At 40.4% G+C, this 20,887-nt stretch overlaps 3 protein-coding genes across 3 annotated transcripts in view; 1 reads left to right on the top strand and 2 right to left on the bottom strand.

Moving 5' to 3' along the window:
- LOC138215850 (coiled-coil domain-containing protein 158-like) overlaps positions 1–4,683 on the bottom strand; it is a 17,618-nt gene extending 12,935 nt beyond the window's left edge. Inside the window, exon 1 of the mRNA XM_069178292.1 lies at positions 4,251–4,683. Coding sequence (XP_069034393.1) covers positions 4,251–4,412 — 162 coding nt within the window. The 5' untranslated portion in view covers positions 4,413–4,683. The remainder of the gene's footprint in view (positions 1–4,250) is intronic.
- A 1,471-nt stretch (positions 4,684–6,154) lies between these two features.
- LOC138215864 (alpha-N-acetylneuraminate alpha-2,8-sialyltransferase ST8SIA3-like) lies at positions 6,155–13,911 on the top strand. Its single transcript, XM_069178310.1, has 4 exons — positions 6,155–6,662; positions 7,843–7,965; positions 8,541–9,098; positions 10,112–13,911. The coding sequence occupies exons 1-4, from the start codon at positions 6,508–6,510 to the stop codon at positions 10,392–10,394; spliced, it is 1,119 nt and encodes a 372-aa protein (XP_069034411.1). The 5' UTR covers positions 6,155–6,507; the 3' UTR covers positions 10,395–13,911.
- Positions 13,912–13,988: 77 nt separating this feature from the next.
- On the bottom strand, positions 13,989–20,843 carry LOC138215866 (ras-related protein Rab-27B-like). The gene is made up of 5 exons (XM_069178312.1): positions 18,745–20,843; positions 18,033–18,118; positions 16,995–17,098; positions 16,741–16,864; positions 13,989–15,481 (listed from the first exon to the last, which is right to left on the bottom strand). The coding sequence occupies exons 1-5, from the start codon at positions 18,895–18,897 to the stop codon at positions 15,292–15,294; spliced, it is 657 nt and encodes a 218-aa protein (XP_069034413.1). The 5' UTR covers positions 18,898–20,843; the 3' UTR covers positions 13,989–15,291.
- Between the last annotated feature and the right edge of the window lie 44 nt (positions 20,844–20,887).

The raw sequence follows: 20,887 nt of genomic DNA, 5'->3' as shown, positions 1-20,887 counted from the left end.
CTACTCAGCTGCAACAGATGCCTGAACCCCAAAAATAGCTCTCACAGGAGGATTGTGTTTAAAACAGTAATCATATGGCTAATTTTCCTTTTTTTTTTAATGTGCCATAAGACAGGGATAAAAGAGAGAACGACAAAAAGCAACATACAAAAAAAAAAACCCCTCTATGATTTTATATAGGCCTATTCTGCATACATATAACCAAAACATCATAAGATTTGCACACAAGTTGTAAAGTTATACGTAACTAGAAACCAGTAAAACAAACGAGACAAAAATCTTATATTGGCTATTTATCTCCTGAGAAAATCAATATTACACACCTGAGAGTAGCAAAAGCATTTGAGCCTCTGGGTTGAGCAGTTCATTTGAAGCTGAACTTAATACACCACACTAAGTGGAGAGCTCCCTCCAGCGGGTTTGTCCACGGTTTATCGTGACGTAATGTTTCCGGTGGTGCATCACGGTCATTGTAGTTTCCAACCAGGTTAGCGGTAACTTGTTTGTGCAGGGCGAGCCCTTCGCTCCTCCGCAGGGACTGAGCTCCCCGTTTCTTTTTTTTTTTTTAAACATTTGCCGGCCAGCATCGAAATCAAAATGCAAACATGAGCGAGTGAAAGTTGTAATTCGCTGTTATTTCCCGGCACGTCGGCGGCTTCTGAACAAGGTAAACGACGGTCCGTTTAGTTAGCTGACACTGAAGCTATTTGTGTTTACGTGACGCCTCCCATTTTTAAATTTTTTTTTTTTTTTTTGGGGGGGGGGGGGCATTTCTGGATGTTGTTGTTTACCCCGATCTTTATATTTCATGAGCCGAGTTCAGTCAGCCTCCTTGATCTACTGATTCAACCCCTCTGAAGCGGGTTGGTCGTCTCGGCTCGGTGACCTAGTTTCTGCTGTGCAGCGTTCATTTAGCGCAAACTAATGTAAGCGTCAACTTCGGTGCAGAGATTGTTTACTTGTTTTGTTTTTAGCATTAAAAAAAGGGGGGGAGGAGGGGGGTTTAAGGAGACAACGTTTAAATTCGCTCTTCTCCTCGCCCTCGCTGTGGATATTGTCTTGAATTTGGATGCAATACAACTGAAATATGTTGTTTTCCAGGATGAGGGCTCTTCAGGGTGTCGACAGCTTGCTCTTGAAAGAGTTGAAGTCATGTTGTGCGACAGAGTACAACTTTCTTCCCAGGCAGACTGGCCTGATGCTGATGGAGTCAACAGAGGTATAACCCACTGACCCACTTTTACATTTTTGGCTGTCTGCGCAGGCATATGGCTTTTTCTTTCTTTCTTTCTTTTTTTTTTCTAAAGCTGCCTTTCTAATATATTATGATGCATTTATAGAAACACAGCGGGGTGTCTGCAAAATGCAGGGACACCAGAGTGGAGGAACTGTGGAGTCTGACCAGTTTCTTTGGCTACAGCACCCAGACTTTTGTTCAAGCTGTCAACCTGCTTGACAGATTTCTCACTGCTATGAAGGTAAGAATTTAAAGTGTAAGGCATTGCTTTCTCATTTAACCCCAGTCTACAACTTTGCACGTTTAATATCAGATTCCTGTCACAAGTCAGACACGCGCAGGTCAACAAGCATCGTGTTTGACCTTGAATCACCAGACGGTGACTCACGCTCGCTGCATCTCTGTCACTGCGATAGGTGCAGCCCAAACACTTGCCCTGTATTGGAGTCTGCTGTCTTCACATTGCTGCCAAAATGATTGAGGAAGAGAGCAATGTCTCACCCACTCACGAACTCATTCGCATCAGCCAAAGCAAGTTCACCGTGTCAGACCTCTGTCGCATGGAGAAGATCATTTCAGAGAAGCTCAGCGTGGAGCCCAAAGCAGTGACGGCCTTAACCTTTCTCCACCTCTACTACTCAGCCGTCACATCCCTGTCCGCCGGGAGGTAAACATTTCATTTGGTTTGACTTGGTGCTAATGCATTGCTCCAGCTTGATTGGAGCCGGTCACATAGATTCTGCTTTCCGAGGTTTGTGCTGGCGGATCACATTTAGGATTCCCTCTATATTTTAAGGGCGGAGATCCCAAGCATTGGGAGACTGGAAGCCCAGCTAAAAGCCTGCTTATGCCGGCTTCTTTTCTCTAAAGCAAAAGTAAGGATTGTTCACAGGCGACAATTTCACAGCATAGCAGCATTCGTTTTGAATCTGGGGACTAATTAAATCTGCTGGTTTTTTTTCTCCTTCACAGCCGTCAGTGTTGGCACTGTCCCTCATTGCTCAGGAGTTTGAAGCCCTCCAATCGATAACGTTGTTGAAGATTGTCCAGCAATTCCAAAGATATCTAAAGGTATGAAGACCCGAAGGCTGGTACAGCTGCATCAGCTGATTAGTTTCTAAATTAGTCAATTTTGTTTGCTTTACAAAATGTCTGCATATAGTAAAAAAAAATGGCCATCACATTTTTTTTTAGAGACTACTTTCAAATTCCTATTTTTGAATTAAGAAATGTTTTCAGAATCTGAGAGGATCCATAATCCACCTTCAATGCATTTTCAGACTAAAATTACATAATGTGGCAAATAGTTTTTTCTTTTTACCTCTACTGTCAGCTTTTCTCTAAAAATGATGTTAAAATTGTTCAATGTGGCATGACAGTGTCACTGCCTGATCACGTGCACTTATGGTATGTGAGGAAATAACCACTTGACTTGTTGACAGCAGCATATTTTCAGACTATTTCTGTCTTCAGCTTTTCAGATGTTTCCTGTTTGTTTTCTTCACAGGTCAGTGATAGCGAGCTGCTACACTGGAAGGAACTTGTGGCCAAGTGCATGACAGAGTACCGCTCCAGCGAATGTAACAAACCAGACAACAAAAAGCTTGTTTGGATCGTGTCCAGGAGAACCGCACAGAACCTTCAGGCCAGTCACTTCAGTGTACCTGGTCTGTCGACTATTCCTGAGAGGAGCTGGGACGAGAGAGAGAGGTGAATATTTCCTTTGTTGTTGCATTTGTTCCGAGTGAATTTACTGTGCTGTGACGTTGAGGTATTGACCAAATGGTCTAGGCTGGTCACATCTGACACTAACACGCTCTCAGAGCGATCCGATCACAGCTATATGTACGTCTATTCAAACCTGGCATAATCATGCATCTGGAGCGACCACTTGTAATCAAATTTCACTTTCCCGCTCTAAATGCAAACGAACATGTACGTCTCGTAAATAAACATGTCAGTAGTACAGAAACGCAGGAGAGGAGTTGAAGCAAACACACATTAATCACAATGAGACATCTTTTCTCATCTAAGCCTTATTTTAATGTACTATCTATTCGAAATGTATGTTGTATTTCACATTTGTAATTGTCAGAACAATTGTCAGTTTGTAATTCACAATCTGACCCATCAGGCTCGACCTGATCACTTCAGTTCAAGCTCATGTTATTTTTTTATTCCAAGGGGTTTGAGAGGGTTGGGCTCTGAGCTGCGCTGGATAAATGAACTGTGAAAGTGGGCAGGAGCTCCTCCACTCCTGTGGGTCTGATGTTTGTCAGAAGGCTGAACCCACAGGAGGCTTTGGTGAAACAAGCATCATGCACAGCCAGTGTTTTTAATCACCAAAAAGCTCCTTTATCGCCACCAGTTCAGTCTGCAGCTAAATCTCTCCTGCTTTCTGTACAGTTCAGTTGTGCGTTGCAGAATCACATAAGAGAGTTTTTATGGCAACAAATAAATAAAAGGAGAGCAGGCAGAGGTCTTCAATTGTAAGAACTGAAACATGCAAAACTAACAAACCTTCTGTAACACACGGAAGCACCGGGTCACATGAACACAGAGAGCTGCATTTATTTTTTGTTGTTTATTCAGAGGAAGTCAGCAGCAGACTAAAGCTGCTGTTGCTAAGTAACGTCAATTCAGCAGTAGCTAAAATTAAAAATGTGGCTGTTCTCCGGTGTTTGTTATTCAGTCCACCATGTTTCTGAGTGAAACAATGATCAAGTGATCTCCTTAATTTAAGGATCTCTAAGTTAAATATTGATTCATATCCTATCAGTTTATTATTTTCTATGATTTACTAGCTTAATAATTCTTGATCTTCGGTGTTTGGAGAAAGCAGCGTGCAGGTTGGAGTTAAGTTAGGCTTTAGTAACCAATGAGTGACGTGAAAGGATTCAGATTTGATAACAGGCCATCAAGCCCCATCCAGATTGATTGTACAACAGTGTTATTATATTGTATTACTGGGGCAGCTGTGGGTTTTGCGTTTAAGCACAGCATTGCGTATTACCGACTTTCTCTTCTCTCGTAGCGAGGACTCCTGTGAGGACATGAGCTGTGGAGACGACAGTCCATGCGGCTCGTTGGGAAGCGACGGCGAAGGAGCCTTCTTCCCCTCCTCGTTTCTCAGCTGCAGAAAGTGATGAGCCTTCATCGTGCTGTAACGACACATTTGTATTTGTCCCCTGAATTTGAACAGATTTCACGGCAGATGTGTGTGTTTCAGTCGTGTTTATCGTGTATCGTAGGTATGCCAAGTGATGGGTTTCGATCATCAAGTGCCTGTGTTAATTCAGTTTACTGTGTTTCTTAAATGTCTAAACAAACATATCGTAATAATACAACGTCGAAAATCGTAATATCTTGGCAGCTTGATGGCAATACATCTGAATGTCTTTTTCCGAGACGTTCTCTTTGTGTTTGTTTGTGTCCGAGCTCGACACATTCCAGGAAAAATAGTGAAGCACAAGGAAGAAGTTAAGGATGTCATCATGAGGTACACGCACTGTTAAATACCAGCTTATAATAGCACTTTTTTTTTTTTTTTTACAACAGTTTTTATACTCAATACCATAAATATATACATTATTCTGCAAATATAAGGACCTACATATATTACTCTAATGTGACATATATGACATTGCAGTGTGAGAATACCAGACTGTAAATGCATGGATACTTAACAAAATATGTGACTATGAATGGATGTCGTTCATGTTTACCAAGATAAGCTTACTGTAAAAAAAAAAAAAAACCTTTAAAAAATGTACATAACTTGTAAAAAAGAAAAAGAAAAAATATGTTTTGTGAATGCTTCATAATGTGCATTGTATTTGAATATAATGTGAAATATGTTGGAAGGTCAGAAATAATCCTTCCAAATAAAGAAACGTACATTTTATCTGCCACTTGTTTTTTAGTTTCAATTAAATTTTCAATTTTGAATTGCCCATTAGCTTTTATTTTATTTTATAAAACTGTCATTTCTCAACGATTAAGGAGTCAGCATCATGAATAATGCATGTTTACCCACTAAGGCCAACCTGAAATGCTGATTTATTCTGGTTGTCTTGAGTGGTTTGCTTAAGAACTGCAACGTCAGCTAACTTTTCCAATATATCGAGCCTTTATGCTCAAAACAAACTGAGGCCAACAGCTATTAGGTTTGGTGAATTACTGTTTTTTTTTCTATCTATCTATCTATCTATCTATCTATCTATCTGTCTGTCTGTCTGTCTGTCTGTCTGTGTGTGTGTGTGTGTGTGTGTGTGTGTGTGTGTGTGTGTGTGTGTGTGTGCGCGTGACTAGATAAGTTAATAAGAACCTGTGAACTACAATCATAAACTTCCATGTTGGCCCATTTTCCAACACCATCAGTGGATAGCTGACTTAAGTAACTTCTTGAGTCACCATAGCAACAAGTATGTCCTGGTCTGTCCATGACTTTTAGTACTGCATCGAGGTCTGTAATAGTTGAAGCAGCTTGTTTCTTTATTTGATTGTGTTTTTTTTAAAATATTTGCAGTGTTTTTGTTTAGTTTTTTCTAAACGCTGTATCTGTGCTGTCAAATTATTTTTTGTTTGTGTTTTGTCTATTTGCACGTTAGATTGCAGCTTGTTGAGGTCTCAGGGTCACTGTAGAGAGGTGGGCCCCAGATGTCCATGCTGCAGCCTCTGTCAGTATAAATAACGTGAAATGGAATTACTCAAATAAATTACAAGTAGCTCCAATTTACTTAAGTACATCTTCAGTTACTTTCCACTATGGCCTAAATGCTCAGATTAAACATCAGAGGGCACAAGTGTTGGGGATTTGACTGTGTGCTCCTCTGATCCCCCCCCCCTCCTAAAGCCTCCATCATCTCTATTTCTGTCCCATTCAATTTATTACCGGACAAGCTTTCCTTTGTGTGGAGGGCTGCAGAGGAGCCCGCATCAGTGTGAGGGGGTGGAGGCGGCGGTGGTGCTGGTGATGCTGCTGGTGGACGGGGCTTGTCGTTTAGCTGGCCGTGGACGTGTTGACACGCATTTCTGCTCCATCTCCCTGATTAAACCGGCAGGCAGAGGAATGAGAGCGGACCGAGCCACGGCACCTTCACCATGCAGCCGACGATCACCAGTCGTCCATTTTATACGATCATATGAGCCGATGAGCGCCAGTTTGTCTGTACGTTGCAGACCGGCAGCAGCAGTGTGCAGTCCCGGTGATGACAACATAGGCCAACGCCTCGCTGCAGCTACATACAGGGAATGAAAACGCTCCCAAGATGGTCCGCATCGCCAAGGCCCTGGGTTTGATCATTCTGTGCGTCGCCGTGCTCATCCTGTCGCTCATCAGCTATGTCTCCCTGAGAAAAGACAGCCTTTTCTCCTCCTCTAATTACATGGGAGGCCCGAGGATTATGTTTCATGCAGGCTTTCGGTGAGTAACTATTTTCCTGCAGACTGGAGGTAGTTGATTAAATGCAGACGAGGGTAGGTGTAAATATAAACAGAGGACTGTGGCCTTGTCTGCGCGTCTGATGAACACGGTCACTTTAAAATGCTTGCTGTCAATCAAACAGTGAGCTGTCCAAGGTGCTGATGTTGTAGCCCTGGACCTTCTGACCACAGACTGTAAACACTGTAATGCATGAATCAAGGGACAGCTATCTAAAACGTATGGAAATGCATCCATTATCTTCATATACGGTCAATTGTACATATATCATATAATACAGTACATGGTCTTTCCTGTCAACATGTGCATCATCATCAACAGCCTGTTGTTGTGGCTCAGAAGGCAGGAAAGGAAAGTAACTGGGAGTATTTACTCAAGTACAAGTACTTCATTCGAGTATCATTTGATGCTACTTTAGAATTCTGCTTTACAATTTTGAAGTAAATAATGTGCTTTTACATCACTGCATTTCTTTGACAGGTAAAGTTTCCTCAAACGATTCAGATTCAAAATTAAATCAATGAATGAATTATGATCATTATTATAATAGACTGAGCTGCTAAACAATTTATAAAGAAGATGAAATTAGCCCCTCCTTTACCACCTGAGACAAACCCAGTGATGCTGTAGGGTTTGTATATTATTCTGAATTGGTCTGTTCTATGTAATTAGTAGCCTACTTCTACTTTACCGTCAGTATATTGGTGTACTGCACGTGTACTTTTACTTAAGTATAGCTTTGAATACATCACAGTTTACACTCTGACGTTGCTACTTTTAAAAATGTAAAAGTAATGATTTATTAACCATTGATTTAGGCACTGGTTCTGAACTATTGAAAATTGGTATCAATATCTCAAACTGAGTTCAGGCTTTCATAAACAGAACATCTAAAACACTTTAATTCTGCAAGTTTGTTCCAGTTGAATGACAAAAATGATCCCATTTAACCATTTTTCACTGGTGATCATGCACAACCTTAATGCTTGACGGGGCCCTCGGTGAAGAACACACCGGGTCTCTTTGTAGCAACCATCTAAACTACTAGCAGCCAATAATCAAGGACCCAAACCAACTAAAGTGAACCATCAGCTAGTCTACATGCGTCACGTAATGATGACTCAGCTTGCAATTGTTTATTGTTTCCTATTGTTGCTTTCAGGTCTCAGTTTGCCATGAACTTCCTGGACCCCTCCTTCATCCCGTTAACAAACGCCCTAAACGAGGAGCTCCAGGGAAAACCGTCCAAATGGAAGTTCAACAAAACTGCATTTTATCAGCAGAGGTTAGAGATGCCAGCTCTTAACTTTTCTGTTTTATATTATTTTTCCATCTGCAAGATTTATAGTAATAGCTACCAGTTATTTTCTCAATTTAGTCAGCTGACTGTGTCCTGTTTAGAAAATAGTGAAAAATGTCTATCAAGGTGACGTCTTCAAGTTGCTTGTTGTCCAATTAACAACCCAAAATCCTCAAAATATTAAATTCACAGTGATATAACAACAAATAAAAGCTGCAAATGTCAAATTTCAGAATCTGGAACTATCTTCTGTTCATTAATTTTACTATAGAAATTTTCCTAAACAATAAATCAGATGTCAAATTGGTTGGCATTATTAGCTGATTCACTGCACTGTAAGTTATAGCTTTGCACTGATGCACCATGTCTTGTGGCTGCAGGACATCTTTATTTATTTGAGGCTGTCTGTTGTTTGAATTAGTGTCTTTTCATTTCTGTGGATGTGTGATGGATGGATGTTGCTACAATGTAATGGTTAGATTACCTACAGAAATAAAACAACATACTAATCTCCTATCGCTGCCCATAACAGTATAAAGTTGGTTTTTTTCTTTTTTCAGGAAAGACATCTTCAGCTACATCGATATTCCTAACAACTTCTCCCTCACCAAGAACAGTGTGCGGGTTGGCCAGCTGATGCACTTTGACTACTCCAGCCACAAATATGTCTTCTCCATCAGTAACAACTTCAAGTCCCTGCTCCCAGAAAACTCCCCGATCCACAACAAGCACTACAGCATGTGTGCTGTGGTGGGGAACAGCGGCATCCTGACAGGCAGCCACTGCGGCCCAGAAATCGACCAAGCCGACTTCGTCTTCCGCTGCAATTTTGCCCCCACGGAGGTCTACTCCAAGGACGTGGGCAAGAAGACCAACCTGACCACCTTTAACCCCAGCATCCTGGAGAGGTACTACAACAACCTGCTGACCATTCAAGACAGGAATAATTTCTTCCTCAACCTTAAGAAGTTGGAGGGAGCCATCCTGTGGATCCCTGCATTCTTCCTTCATACCTCAGCCACAGTTACCCGGACCCTGGTGGACTTCTTTGTGGAGCACAAGGGCCAACTGAAGGTTGAACTGGCCTGGCCAGGAAACATCATGCATGATGTCAACAAGTAAGAAGATCTGATTAATAATTTGTGCACAGCTGAAAGACAAAATAATCTAATTTAGGCATGCTGGAAATTTTACTGGCTGATTTCAGTACAGTCAAAATAAAAGTAAAACTGGAAATCAATCGGGGGGGGGGGGGGGGGGGGGTCAGGTGGGTAGGGGGGGGGGGTTTCAAGATTGCTACTCATGATTCCTTGCTTTAATCAATAAAATATAAATATATCATATAATATAATATATCACATAAAATATATCAAATTGGTCAATGCAGTAGTGTTAAATAAAAGCTTTGTCCAAATAAAAATAGCCTAAAGAAAAAACATACCTTTTAGCATTTGATATGTGACATTTGTTGATGCACGTGTGACAAGGGTTGAAGAAGGAGGTCATGTGATGAAGGTCACGTGATGAAGGTCATTTGACAAAGTATAAAAGTGCTAAAGTCTGAGTAAGATAGGTTGTGGGTGGTTGGAAATCTCTTCATAGATAGATAGGTAGATAGATAGATAGATAGATAGATAGATAGATAGATAGATAGATAGATAGATAGATAGATAGATAGATAGATAGATAGATAGATAGATAGATAGATAGACAAGACAGATAGTTACTTTATTAATCCCCAAGGGGAATTTTTTTTTGCTACAGCAGCATCATAACCTATGTAGTTTTTGTGCCTAACACTAACCTCGTGGTTTTGTTTTCCTAACCCAAACCATGTGATTTTCCATGCCATGGCGAGGCAAGACGTCGCACTGAACTCAGTATTTCTAAAATGCCGGCAGCAGTAGTGTACGAGTATAATAAAATCGCAGCAAATAATAAAACCCTGACTATACTGTATATGGTACATTAAATGATAAGGGAACTTAGATAGACGAGATAGAGAACATAAAATTATAATTGAGGTCAGATTACAGTGAGCGTTTGTTAAAAGGCGATAAGGGATGAGTCACCACATTCTACACGAGTTCGATTTAATTTCCGATGGACTAACTTGTCGTTTCCCTCACAGATACTGGAAGACTAAAAACCTCTCTCCCAAACGTCTCAGCACTGGGATCCTCATGTACACGCTGGCCTCAGCCATGTGCGACGAGATCCACCTCTACGGCTTCTGGCCCTTCGGCTGGGACCCCAACACGGGCAAGGATCTGCCTTACCACTACTACGACAAGAAAGGGACCAAATTCACCACCAAGTGGCAGGAGACCCACCAGCTGCCCAGCGAGTTCAAGCTGCTCTACAAGCTGCACAGGGAAGGCGTGATCAGACTCGGCCTGACGCACTGCACTTAAGACACACGGCTAGTGCTGGATGGTTTTAAAGAGGTGACTCTAGAGGCCGTGACCCGCGTACATCAGTTCAGTTCAAACTTTTTTTGTGACACACATGATAAGCATGATAAGTGTTAAAGCAATTTATTATCATTCTGCAAACACACACTCACGTCACGCTGTAATTTCACATGAAGATGTCAGCCTCTCTCGGGTTATAAATCACAGTGTTGTTATTCATTCGGCATATTGTTGTGTTCGGTAATACAGTTAGGACTTTCACGCTGCTCAGTTGCTTCCATTACTCTCCTTTGCATGGCTGCTGGCCGTGGCTAAATAGTTCGAACAGATCAAACGTCTATTTAAACTGTGAAGTCCGCAGGGGATTCAGATGTGGAACCACAAATAGTAAAATCTTACAGTTCTGCTTGATACAGATTAATTAATCACATTTACAACAGTATACTGATTCTGTACACTGAAATCACTGCCTAATCTCAGGGAAGGAGTTAGATCAGTGTTTTTTTGTAATCAGATTCAATGCCTCAAGAGAGGTGCAGTTCCTGTTTTCAGGCCTCCCCCCCCCCCATGAGGTGTCAGACAATCTGCACTGCTCTGAAAAATGGTATTTGTTTACAAGATATACGTGTGTGTCTTTTATTCTCTGTAGACAGTGTGTGACTGTCCACTACAAATTTTGTTGAGATTCTTAAAATTTTTGGAATAATAATCAACATTCCAACAATAAGCCATAAATTCATGGACAGACGAAAGTACGTTGTCATTACAGTACAGATTTGCAGAAATCGGTATCGGCCTACATTAGGTTCTGAGAACACAAGACAAATATCTTCCAACAAGTCTACAGCCACACTAGCGGCAACATTCAAGTCACACAGCTTCCAAATACACGAAAATAGGCTAATAATTTTACATTAATGATAAAGAAATACCCACTGTGTAAGTTTGTTTCAGGTTTGGTTTACTTTTACAAAACATTAGGTTTTTACTTGCGTGACTTCCGTAACCGCAATACATGGCAGTAACAAACTGGGGCAAATGTTGCACCAGCTGTTTGTTAATCCATTACGACAAAGTTTGTGCGTAAAGCATTTCCTAAAAGTTTGAATGAACCGCAAGCGAGTTTCAGAATTGAGTTACTGAATCGGATCTTCAGGAAACCCAAGAACGAGTAAAACCACATATTTTTGTACAAATGACAAACAAGATATAAAATGTTAATTAGTGACCTGGAAGTTGTTGCCTTTGGAAAGAGGCGGGCAAGCTGTGTCCTGTTTCATTATGCTGAGCTAAGATAATTGCGAATATATTGACACAATCATTTAGCTCGTAAAGACTTAACGAGCTGTAACATACCTTCCGAATGTAAATGTTTTATTGGTCAGTTTATTGTAAGTGGACAGCATACTCAACTAACTTTAATGTAATGGTGCTGCCAAATGATGTGTAATTTTAATTATATTGTCTCTTTTTTGCAAAATATCATTTTGAAACGATCTAGTTGTCATGTTTACATATTTTTACTGTTCAAATGTGTCAGACAAATTCTATATCATCTCTTTTATCCATCCATCTATATGGATAATAGCATATTCATCAACCGTTCTGTTTCCGAGCAGCCAACAGTTGCAGCTGGCGGTTTAGCAGGTGTAAATATTTACTGACAAACTAGTTTGAGAATCTGTAAAACCTGGTTAAGTTAGTCATACTTATATCCACACTAAACAAACACAAACTGGCAAGTTTGAACTTGAACGGCGACAGAAAACTAAACTTAATAGACCATCTTTGTGACCTAAATCATGGCGCTAGCGTGGCTAAAAACATCAGGAAATGCAACATTTCAGACAGAATTTCTTCAATTAATAGCTGCTCTTGAAGTTTACCACTATTTCAATTTCGAAAACACAAAACAAGAGAAAACACTATTTATTATAGAGCTTTTGTTGACTGAAGAAAAGTTATTTATTCATCACATAACCATATCAATTTCAATATTTGTGACGTAAAACAGATAAACGAATGAATGTTATACGACTTACTGCATCTTGTATAAAGAGCATGATCCATTTAAATGACATTGCATGTGAGGCACTAACAAATTTTTTTGGCTAGTTTTATACAACCTTTTTGAAGATTGTTTTGAGGGTAAAATTCCGTTCTTTGCTATTGTTTGTATTCCTGACGGTGTATTCCTTAAGAGTATCACTAGTGTCTTTTTATGAGAGATGTTTGAAAGCTAAAAATATAACCACACTGCTCTCTTCCACATGGGACCAAACCTCTACAGATAAACTTAAATATGAACGAGCTTTATTTTTTATAACTGTAGATAAATCTGGGTTCTTAAACAGTCCACCGTATCATGCCAGACCGAAGCAGACCGGGACATCTGGGGCTGAGGACAACTGGACCCAAACAGTGAAAGCCGGCCCCATGACCGTCTCATGACTCGGCAACATGTGCTCCGTGTTGCAAATTCTGGCTTAGGCTGAGCAATGCAGTCATTTACAATTCCCAGAAACATTGTGTGTTTCAGATTTAGCATGGCAGGCATTCGCTCGCCATCCCGCCCCACACAAAACGTTTTTTGTCCGTCTCCGTTGGCAAGATGAACATTTCAGCACAGTTGCGTGTCTCGTCCTCAAATCACAGTGCAGTCACACGACCATGAAAACAAATGTCCAGTGAAAAAGTTTGAAAGCCAAATTTTGGCCATTTAATTGATGTCATAGATGTGTAGAAATAATGATGTAGTCCCTTCATTAGGAATGTGTAGTAGGCACACCAAAGACCATGTGTTCAAAGTAGAAATAATAGAGATTTATTAGGGGTTTTGGAAGCTGTAACACAGCTAACACCAAGAAATCCTTTTTTTTTTTTTTTATGTTAAATTTGATGTTGAATATCAGTTTTTGTGGCACCTGCCAAAGTAATGTGGTGGATTTTGTGACTCCATGAATGTCCTCCTTTAGATTGATTTCTTTAACTGGCTCTGACATGAATGCTGGACATTTTCCTTCTCCAATAGGATGCTCCTAACATTGAAAAATCAATGCATAGAATGTGTGTAAAAGATAACGACGCTAACAAAGCCTGTGAGGATTGTAATTCCAGTCAGTATAGCTTTTTGTGCATTACAGTACGTTTGAATGATTAGACAGCGACATGCATAACCTAAACATAAAATGTTTTTTTTTTTCAAATGCAGCACTATACAGGATTTGTTCCAACAACCCTTTAACATTCTTGTACTTGTGTTCGATCTGCATGGTACCTTTGTTCCATAATGCATAAAAAGCTTGGCCGCTTATGTACATGTCCTATAAAAGTCATAAATCATATAAGGGACTTTGCTATCTAGGTTGTTCAAACAAAAGCAATCATCCATGTAAGAAATGTAATCATGTCTTAAATGTTTTTTTGATTATACTCCATGATAAATATACATTATGTGCCTGCATATTCCTTCCATCAATGCCTCAACGTGTTAAATAAAAACAGTATTTTTCTCTGATATGACCCACTTGAAGATGATGTTTGACTCTTTTGTTTCTTAATTACAACCCAGTTTTTATGACAGTACCTACAGTCTTGTGAAAAATAAGGACAGCACATGGAAATAGTTGTCTTTTTTGACATATATAGACAAGAAAACATCCTCTAGTGCCAATAGATGAAATAGGACCATGAGGCAAATGAGCTTTTTCAGTCATTTGGTCCTGCCCCCTTTAGCAGAGTTAACTTCATGTTTTTTTTTCAGTTGTTTTAACATCGGCTTGCTGAAATGTTTGACCACTCTTCGATGCAAAATTTTTCAGTTGTAAGATGTTTTTTTTTTTTTTTTTTTTTTTTTTTGCATGTACAGCCTTGTGAAAGGTCGGTAAGATGCCCAGTCCCTCAGGTAGAGAAGAAACAGCAAACACTTCCACTACGGTTGGTTTGAGGTTCTTCTCCTGAGAAGCTGTCTTTGGTCTGCGCCAAACATGTCCACTGTGACCATGGCCAAACAATTTTCTTTTTTTCAGAGCCTTTTATTAAAAAAACAACAACCTGTGTTTTGCCTGCATGTTCTTTTTGGACAACAAAAGATTTTTCCCATCATGACTCTCATACATTTGTCTCTTTCTGATTGTAGCTGCGTGCACTTTGACACCATCAGATCCAGACGTGCCTGCAGGTCCTCTGATCAGGGTCAGACAAATGGAGAATAGTTTGAAATCTACACCACATGTAGACAGACTCATAGGCATCTACAACCTTTTTATCAGAAGGCCTTGGAGAGCTCTTTAGCTCTTAGCACGATGACATCATACACTTTAATTTAAATACAATACCAGACCCTGGATGCCAGAGGTTCAAATAAGACAGGATACACCTGTCACTCCCTGAAGAGCTTCTTATCACTGGCCCCTAATCTGTAACCCCTGATTCTAATTGGGTGGATTTGAGGATGTGATAAATGTAGGGGTGTACTTAGTTTTTCCATATGATTGATCTGTATTTCTTATTTTTTTTAAAGATGAAAATGACTATAAAATGTCAATATATGTATCATTTGTTCGAGTAAGTCACCTTTAAGGGGCACTTTTTTCAAAGAGGGCCAAGTGTTTGTCCAAATATGTCAAAAGATCCAACAGTTGCCTGGGGATGTTCCTACTTTTTCGCATGACTGTATTTTCACTTAATAAATTAAGTCAAAGTGACCAGATTTCCAAAGTTCTACTCTCCTCTTGAATAGATAGATGCATGGATGACTGGATAGATGTCGGTTAATTTCAGGATCTGAAATGTCTCACCTATCATGTCAAGCTCCAGGTAACAGTACCATCTAAATGTGAGAGGAGTGGCTGCTGGTGGTAACATCAGCAGGTGGTAACATCAGCAGGTTGTAACATCAGCAGGCACACGTACGCCTGACAGGGGCCTCCTCCGCTTCATGGCTGGTTACGGGGCTGCCGTTGGGTTCAGTGCTGGGGCCCCCGTATGTGCTCTGCTCCATCCTCTTCATCACCAAGTCCAGCAGGGTGGTCACGGCATGGTCCACATCGACACCCGTCACCGCGCTCGTCTCAAAGTAGGGGATGCTGAGGAGAAAAGAAACGTGTCTCGAATGTGGACATAGAAGAAACATTAGTGATTTCCCTTTTGAATCAGGGTACCGCTAAATCCGTGTTTGGCAGCCTTTAAAAATGAGCAGCATGCACTCGTCACTCCTATGAGAGTTTGTTTATCTCTATAAGTGAGCACTTAAACCAAAAACCTTTCTTTCATTGTTTTATTTCATTGCATTTCAGAGACCTGAGGATGGAAAACGGTTCACTATTTAAAAATCCAAAATGAGCAACAATCTCATTTTATATGAGCAGATTTAGGGAGAATATCAGGGCAACAGGGGTGAAAATAGTTAACTAGCACCATCTTGTGGGCAACTGCTGACAGAAGTGGGACTTGGGCAACTTATTTACAGTTCAGTCTCCTCAAAGTGTTTAAAAAACAAATTCAAATGATACATATTTAACTCATTATGAACTTGTGGGAAAAAAAACAACAACCGGCATACAGAAGTGTCAGTCGAAACTGTTCAATAGTACATATAAAATATGATGTATCTTTGATATATCTTCAAAACAACCTTTATCTAACCAGGTTAGCTTTGAGGTTAGCAACCTCTTTTTCAAGAAGGACCTGACCATGATGGCAGCATTTCCACTTTTGGACACAGATCCAGGCCAAAATAAAACTATATTAAGTGGTAACACATGAAGGTTTAAAGAAAAAATATTCCTGAAACAACAATCAAAATGAGGAAAGCTAAAACGAGCTAAAAACAAAGATGATTAGGAAAAGATTCATTAACCAGTTTAAAATAGTAGATGAGTATTCAAGCACAAGAAGTTATCTTGTGTTTACCAGACAAATTGGAAACGGTGATCACATCTACACTGATTCACGAGTTGTTGATTATTAGTTTGGAAACAGTGTATTTCAGTTTATAACATTTGTAATGTAAACAAAATAATGGCAGCCATTTTGAAGTCTGGCCAGTTGACAGAATTTCTGCGTAATGTGTAGGAATATATCTTAATTATATTGAATGAAGCTTTAAATCACTCTTTATGACATGTTTTTACATAATAGAATAGGATGACATTATTGTGACCCTTCTTTATGAGTGCAAGCTTATTCTTGTTCTGTTCAGGGTCACAGCCAAAGCAAATGTACAGTTCACCCTGAGTTAGTGGGAGAAGCAGTAGTAGATGGCGGCAAAACAGGGAACCAAAACCTCCTACATCTCTCATCTCCACTGTAACTAGTAAACAATAGTATGTATGTGATGCCTCACCCGTATCTGTCGGCCAGATCTCTGGCCTGTCTGGCGTGAACATCCCTCAGATCCCGGAGGTCTGCCTTGGTGCCCACCAACACCACATCTGGGCTGTCACAGTACGCGTTGGCCTGTAGCTGACCTGAACCAACACAGAGGAAGTCAGTTGTACCCGCAGCACGCATGAGCAAAACTAAAATCGAGCATTAGTCAGGGTTATCACTGATGCAAGAAAACATATCTGCAGCAGAGCAGACAGAGCTGACACGTACTCATCCAGTTCCTGACGTTCAGGAAACTTTGCTGATTGGTCAAGTCGAACATCAACAGGAAGCCCATGGCATCTCGGAAGAAAGCTGTGGTGAGGCTGCGAAACCTGAAGACATGCAAATTTTCAGACACGCTAGCAGGTCCACACTGAAATGTCTCAGCAGCTGCTGGATAATTTGAAGACATTCACTGTCCCCGGAGGGTGAATCCTCCTGGTTTGGTGATCCTTTGGAGTCCACATCAGCTCGAGGGTACTTCGGTTTATGACCAAAGACCAGAAGAACTTAACAACATTCTCCTCAGCTCGACTTTGCGTTTAGTGATAACTGGAAAATGTTTGTATGCTAACACACTAAACTCAGACATGGTAATCTCAAAGCAGAACTGTGCCAGAGTCGAGCCTCAAAGTCCAGCTTTAAGTTTTGAGGCTTAAAACTGTCTCTATAGGACACACATACATAAAGAGAAAATGATAAAGTGCTTTTATAATCAGTTCAATAAGTTGAAAATAGACACTCCAGCCCTTTTTGAATGTTATTGTGTCTTTAAATTGTGATTAAATGCCAATTTCTTTGTACCCTACTGGTTACCAGGCCAGTGCGATACTCAAACAAGTCACTAGATAGCGCACAGTGCACAAGAGTAACGTCACGCTCTCTCAGAGGCAAGAAATGCAGAATAAATCCTGCAGTTGAGCTGTACACAAGCTTAAGTTTCTACACACAGCTGCAGGGTTTATGAACACACTTCTCTCTTACACCCACCAGGACGGGGAAACACTAACATGCCTGCAGACTATATTAATTCAATTATTCTGATGTTATTCGTTTCTGGTTTCAGAAAGCCGTACCGGTCAATTCAAGTCACTTGCTTCCAGTCCATCTATTCTCAGGTTATAATTTGTTGGTGGTATTAGTGTGAGCTGATGTTTTAATATTACAAAGAATTGCTATGGTAAGAAATTCAGCTTGGAGACATTATGACTTTGAATAAACACGTCTAAATTGTCAAATATACAATGAACATGAGTCCAGACTGACCTCTCTTGTCCTGCTGTGTCCCAGAGCTGAAGGTGGACTTTGAAGTTCCTCTCAGTCGTCCCATCAGCGCCTGTCCCCGTGTACATCTGAACCAAACCACACATCTCAATTATCTATCCAAAGAACTGAAAATGTACTTCACTGTTTGTTTTTTTGTTTCACTTGTTGGAGATTTGTGCAGATAAGGCAAATATGTCCCAGACAGCTATAGGTTTCGGGGAAACAGGGAATAAAGCAATTATGTAACTGGCTTAAGAGATCTACTTTATAAGGGACAGATAAAATGTGAACATATCTGCACTAGTAACAAAATAATACCATATCCTCCTTTTATTTATTTCCTGACTTTGGCCAATTAGTTATAAAGATCACTCATCAGATACTTATAGTCAAAAGTTGTTTTAATCTTAGGAAGCATTATCCTGGATTACTTTTGTAAACAAGGATGACCGACATTAAAATCCCCTCACTAAAAATCAAAGATTAGATCATCTAATTCAGAGGGAGAGGCTCCACAAAAACAACCACTTAGACTTCTTATTGCTGTGCAAAAAGATTGGTAGCAATATTAATTCACAAAACATTTCAGTCTATGTGCAGAAAATATATATTAGGATAAGATATGTATCATTTAAAGTTCAAATAGAAAAGATAGAAAAGAGAAAAATCAGTTGATAATCTCTCTACATAACATACTCGGTGCTTCACTCACCACTCTCTTTTCCCTGAAGTCAATGCCCACTGTGGTTGTGAACTTGCGGTTGAACTTGTTGTCGGTGTACCTGTAGAGGAAGGTGGTCTTTCCCACCCCGGAGTCCCCCAGTGCCAGCAGTTTGATCAGGTAGTCATAGTCCCAGTCAGCCATTGTGCAGCTGAGCACTGAACCTGCCACAGAATTTAACTCACAGTACAATGCTCTGCTGGTTTTCAGGAATCATGTACCAAACTATGAGCGTTAGACTGAGTAAATGAAAGGTGACTCAACCGGAAAAGAAAAGTGAAATTCTTCCACCTAAACTGTATTTTTCAGTCTGAAGCTGCAGGACCATCACAGTCTTAGCGGGATGTCATGACTCCCCTCTCATTAGGTGCTGATCAGAGGGACTAGCACATGACTGCAGCTGGCTTCCACATGAGCAGTCAAATGCCTCTCCGGAGTTTTCTCAGAGTTTTCTTTGCAAAGAACGGGGCCTGTTTGGCAGACAGAACTCCTTTTATTGACGTTAAGGGCCATGGGCAGACAGCTCATCACTGTGTGACGCTGCTCAGGTCACTGCGGTGCTTTGGTTAGACTCCCAGCGTCACCAAGATAGGCCAATAAACACAGTATGGAAAATCAGATTTAGTTATGCACAATGGTTAAGAGGGAAACAAATATGTCTGCTGTTCAGTTTATGTCTGCTTGCTGGCACAATTTTAGAGGGTACTGAGAGGCAAGGCATGTGATACAAGCATGAAATCTGGACTTATTTCCCTTGTGTATTATTAATAATATTCTAATCGGCAGAGAGAGGAGAGGCTGAATAATCAAAATGCAGCAATCATTGCGTTTACCTGACAAAACACACAAAAGATTAACAGTCAAACAGGACTTTGGTTAATTCCTAAAATAGCAACTGACTCAAAGACGTCTCATCAGACATGACATGAACCTTTGAGGTCTTACCAGTCTAGCTGCAGGAAGTGCCAACGTCCATTCAGAGGCCGCTTCACTCGTCCTTATTAAATAAAATACCTCCTATCATGATGCATTGGCACACTGTATGCCCTGAACCTTTCCCCCTCACCCCTCTTCCATGTGATCCAGGGAGGAGTTTCAGGCCTGCGAGACCTAAGCAGGGCTGTGCTTACAGACCTTGTGTTTTCGGCTGATTTCTCATGAGGGGAAAGAAAAAGGCTTTTTGAAAACCGGATTGTGTCCACTGTTAAACAAATAATTACTGTGGATTTCAGTGAAAATCACCCAAACAAGGAGTGGGCCCAACTTCCAGAGGCTCAACCAAATAATCCTGCTGACTATATACAAATAATTGTGAGTATTATGTTCAGATGAATTGATGAAATTAGGTCACTTCAGGTTCCTGACCTCCTTCTACACCAGAGGTCTCCAACCCATCAGTCACGAGCTACCAGCAGCTCGCCACCCATTTCTAAAACATTGTTTACCACACACAGACTTACTTGGTTGGGCCGCCCAGGCATACTGATGGCAGCCCAAGAATATGTGATAATCAATTTCAGCAATTTTTTATCCATTTTTTTAACCTGTCCGAGAGAACGACGCTATCAACACAATCAGTTAAGGAGTGGACAAACTCCCGTCGCTCCCTTCGTCTGTGTCTGCTCCGCATCGTGTCAGTGCAGCAGAGGTTGAGCGCTGAGTGAGACACACAGAGATCAGAGGACAGAAACTGCAAAGCGCCCGCAAAACACAGCGAAGACTTTCACACTAAGCTGGAAAGAAATGGGTGCTCATAAATTAGGTAAATAAGATAAATACATTATTTTCTGACTCAAACCCAAGGTTCATCTTTAAGACTGCAGTTTGTTAAATGCCACGAATTAACTTAATCATTGCTAAGCCCATATATTGATCAGTTAATGCTAATTTTCTTTTTTTACAATGATGTTTGCTTATTTTTGTTAGGATTTTTTTAGATTTCCACCCTGATATTTGTTAATTATTCTGCTGTGTGTGTGTGATGCATCAGAAATCAAACCCTGACTAACTGGAACATTTTATCTGTAAACAACTCAATGCTGCTTCTATAAAATTTCTATTAAAGCAGACATTATTATTTCTTTGTGTCATAAAAATAGAGGATTCTATCAACTGATGTCTAATTCAACAAAAA

This window comes from Embiotoca jacksoni, unplaced genomic scaffold (genome assembly GCF_022577435.1).
Source record: "Embiotoca jacksoni isolate LCO1_2020_lvr unplaced genomic scaffold, fEmbJac1.0.p SCAF_8, whole genome shotgun sequence".
Taxonomy (NCBI): Eukaryota; Metazoa; Chordata; class Actinopteri; family Embiotocidae; genus Embiotoca; species Embiotoca jacksoni.
The sequence above is the reverse complement of the archived record's forward strand: the minus strand, read 5'-3'. Positions and strand labels throughout refer to the sequence as shown.

Bases quoted from the DNA above. Each gene is read 5' to 3' on its own strand.
- LOC138215864 (XM_069178310.1), top strand. From the start codon at position 6,508: ATGGTCCGCATCGCCAAGGCCCTGGGTTTGATCATTCTGTGCGTCGCC. The intron at 6,663-7,842 runs GTGAGTAACTAT...TGTTGCTTTCAG, and splicing joins ATGTTTCATGCAGGCTTTCG to GTCTCAGTTTGCCATGAACT. The intron at 7,966-8,540 runs GTTAGAGATGCC...TTCTTTTTTCAG, and splicing joins ACTGCATTTTATCAGCAGAG to GAAAGACATCTTCAGCTACA.
- LOC138215866 (XM_069178312.1), bottom strand. From the start codon at position 18,897: ATGGCTGACTGGGACTATGACTACCTGATCAAACTGCTGGCACTGGGG. The intron at 17,099-18,032 runs GTCAGTCTGGAC...GCATGTCTTCAG, and splicing joins GACACAGCAGGACAAGAGAG to GTTTCGCAGCCTCACCACAG. The intron at 16,865-16,994 runs GTACGTGTCAGC...GTGTTGGTTCAG, and splicing joins GAACGTCAGGAACTGGATGA to GTCAGCTACAGGCCAACGCG.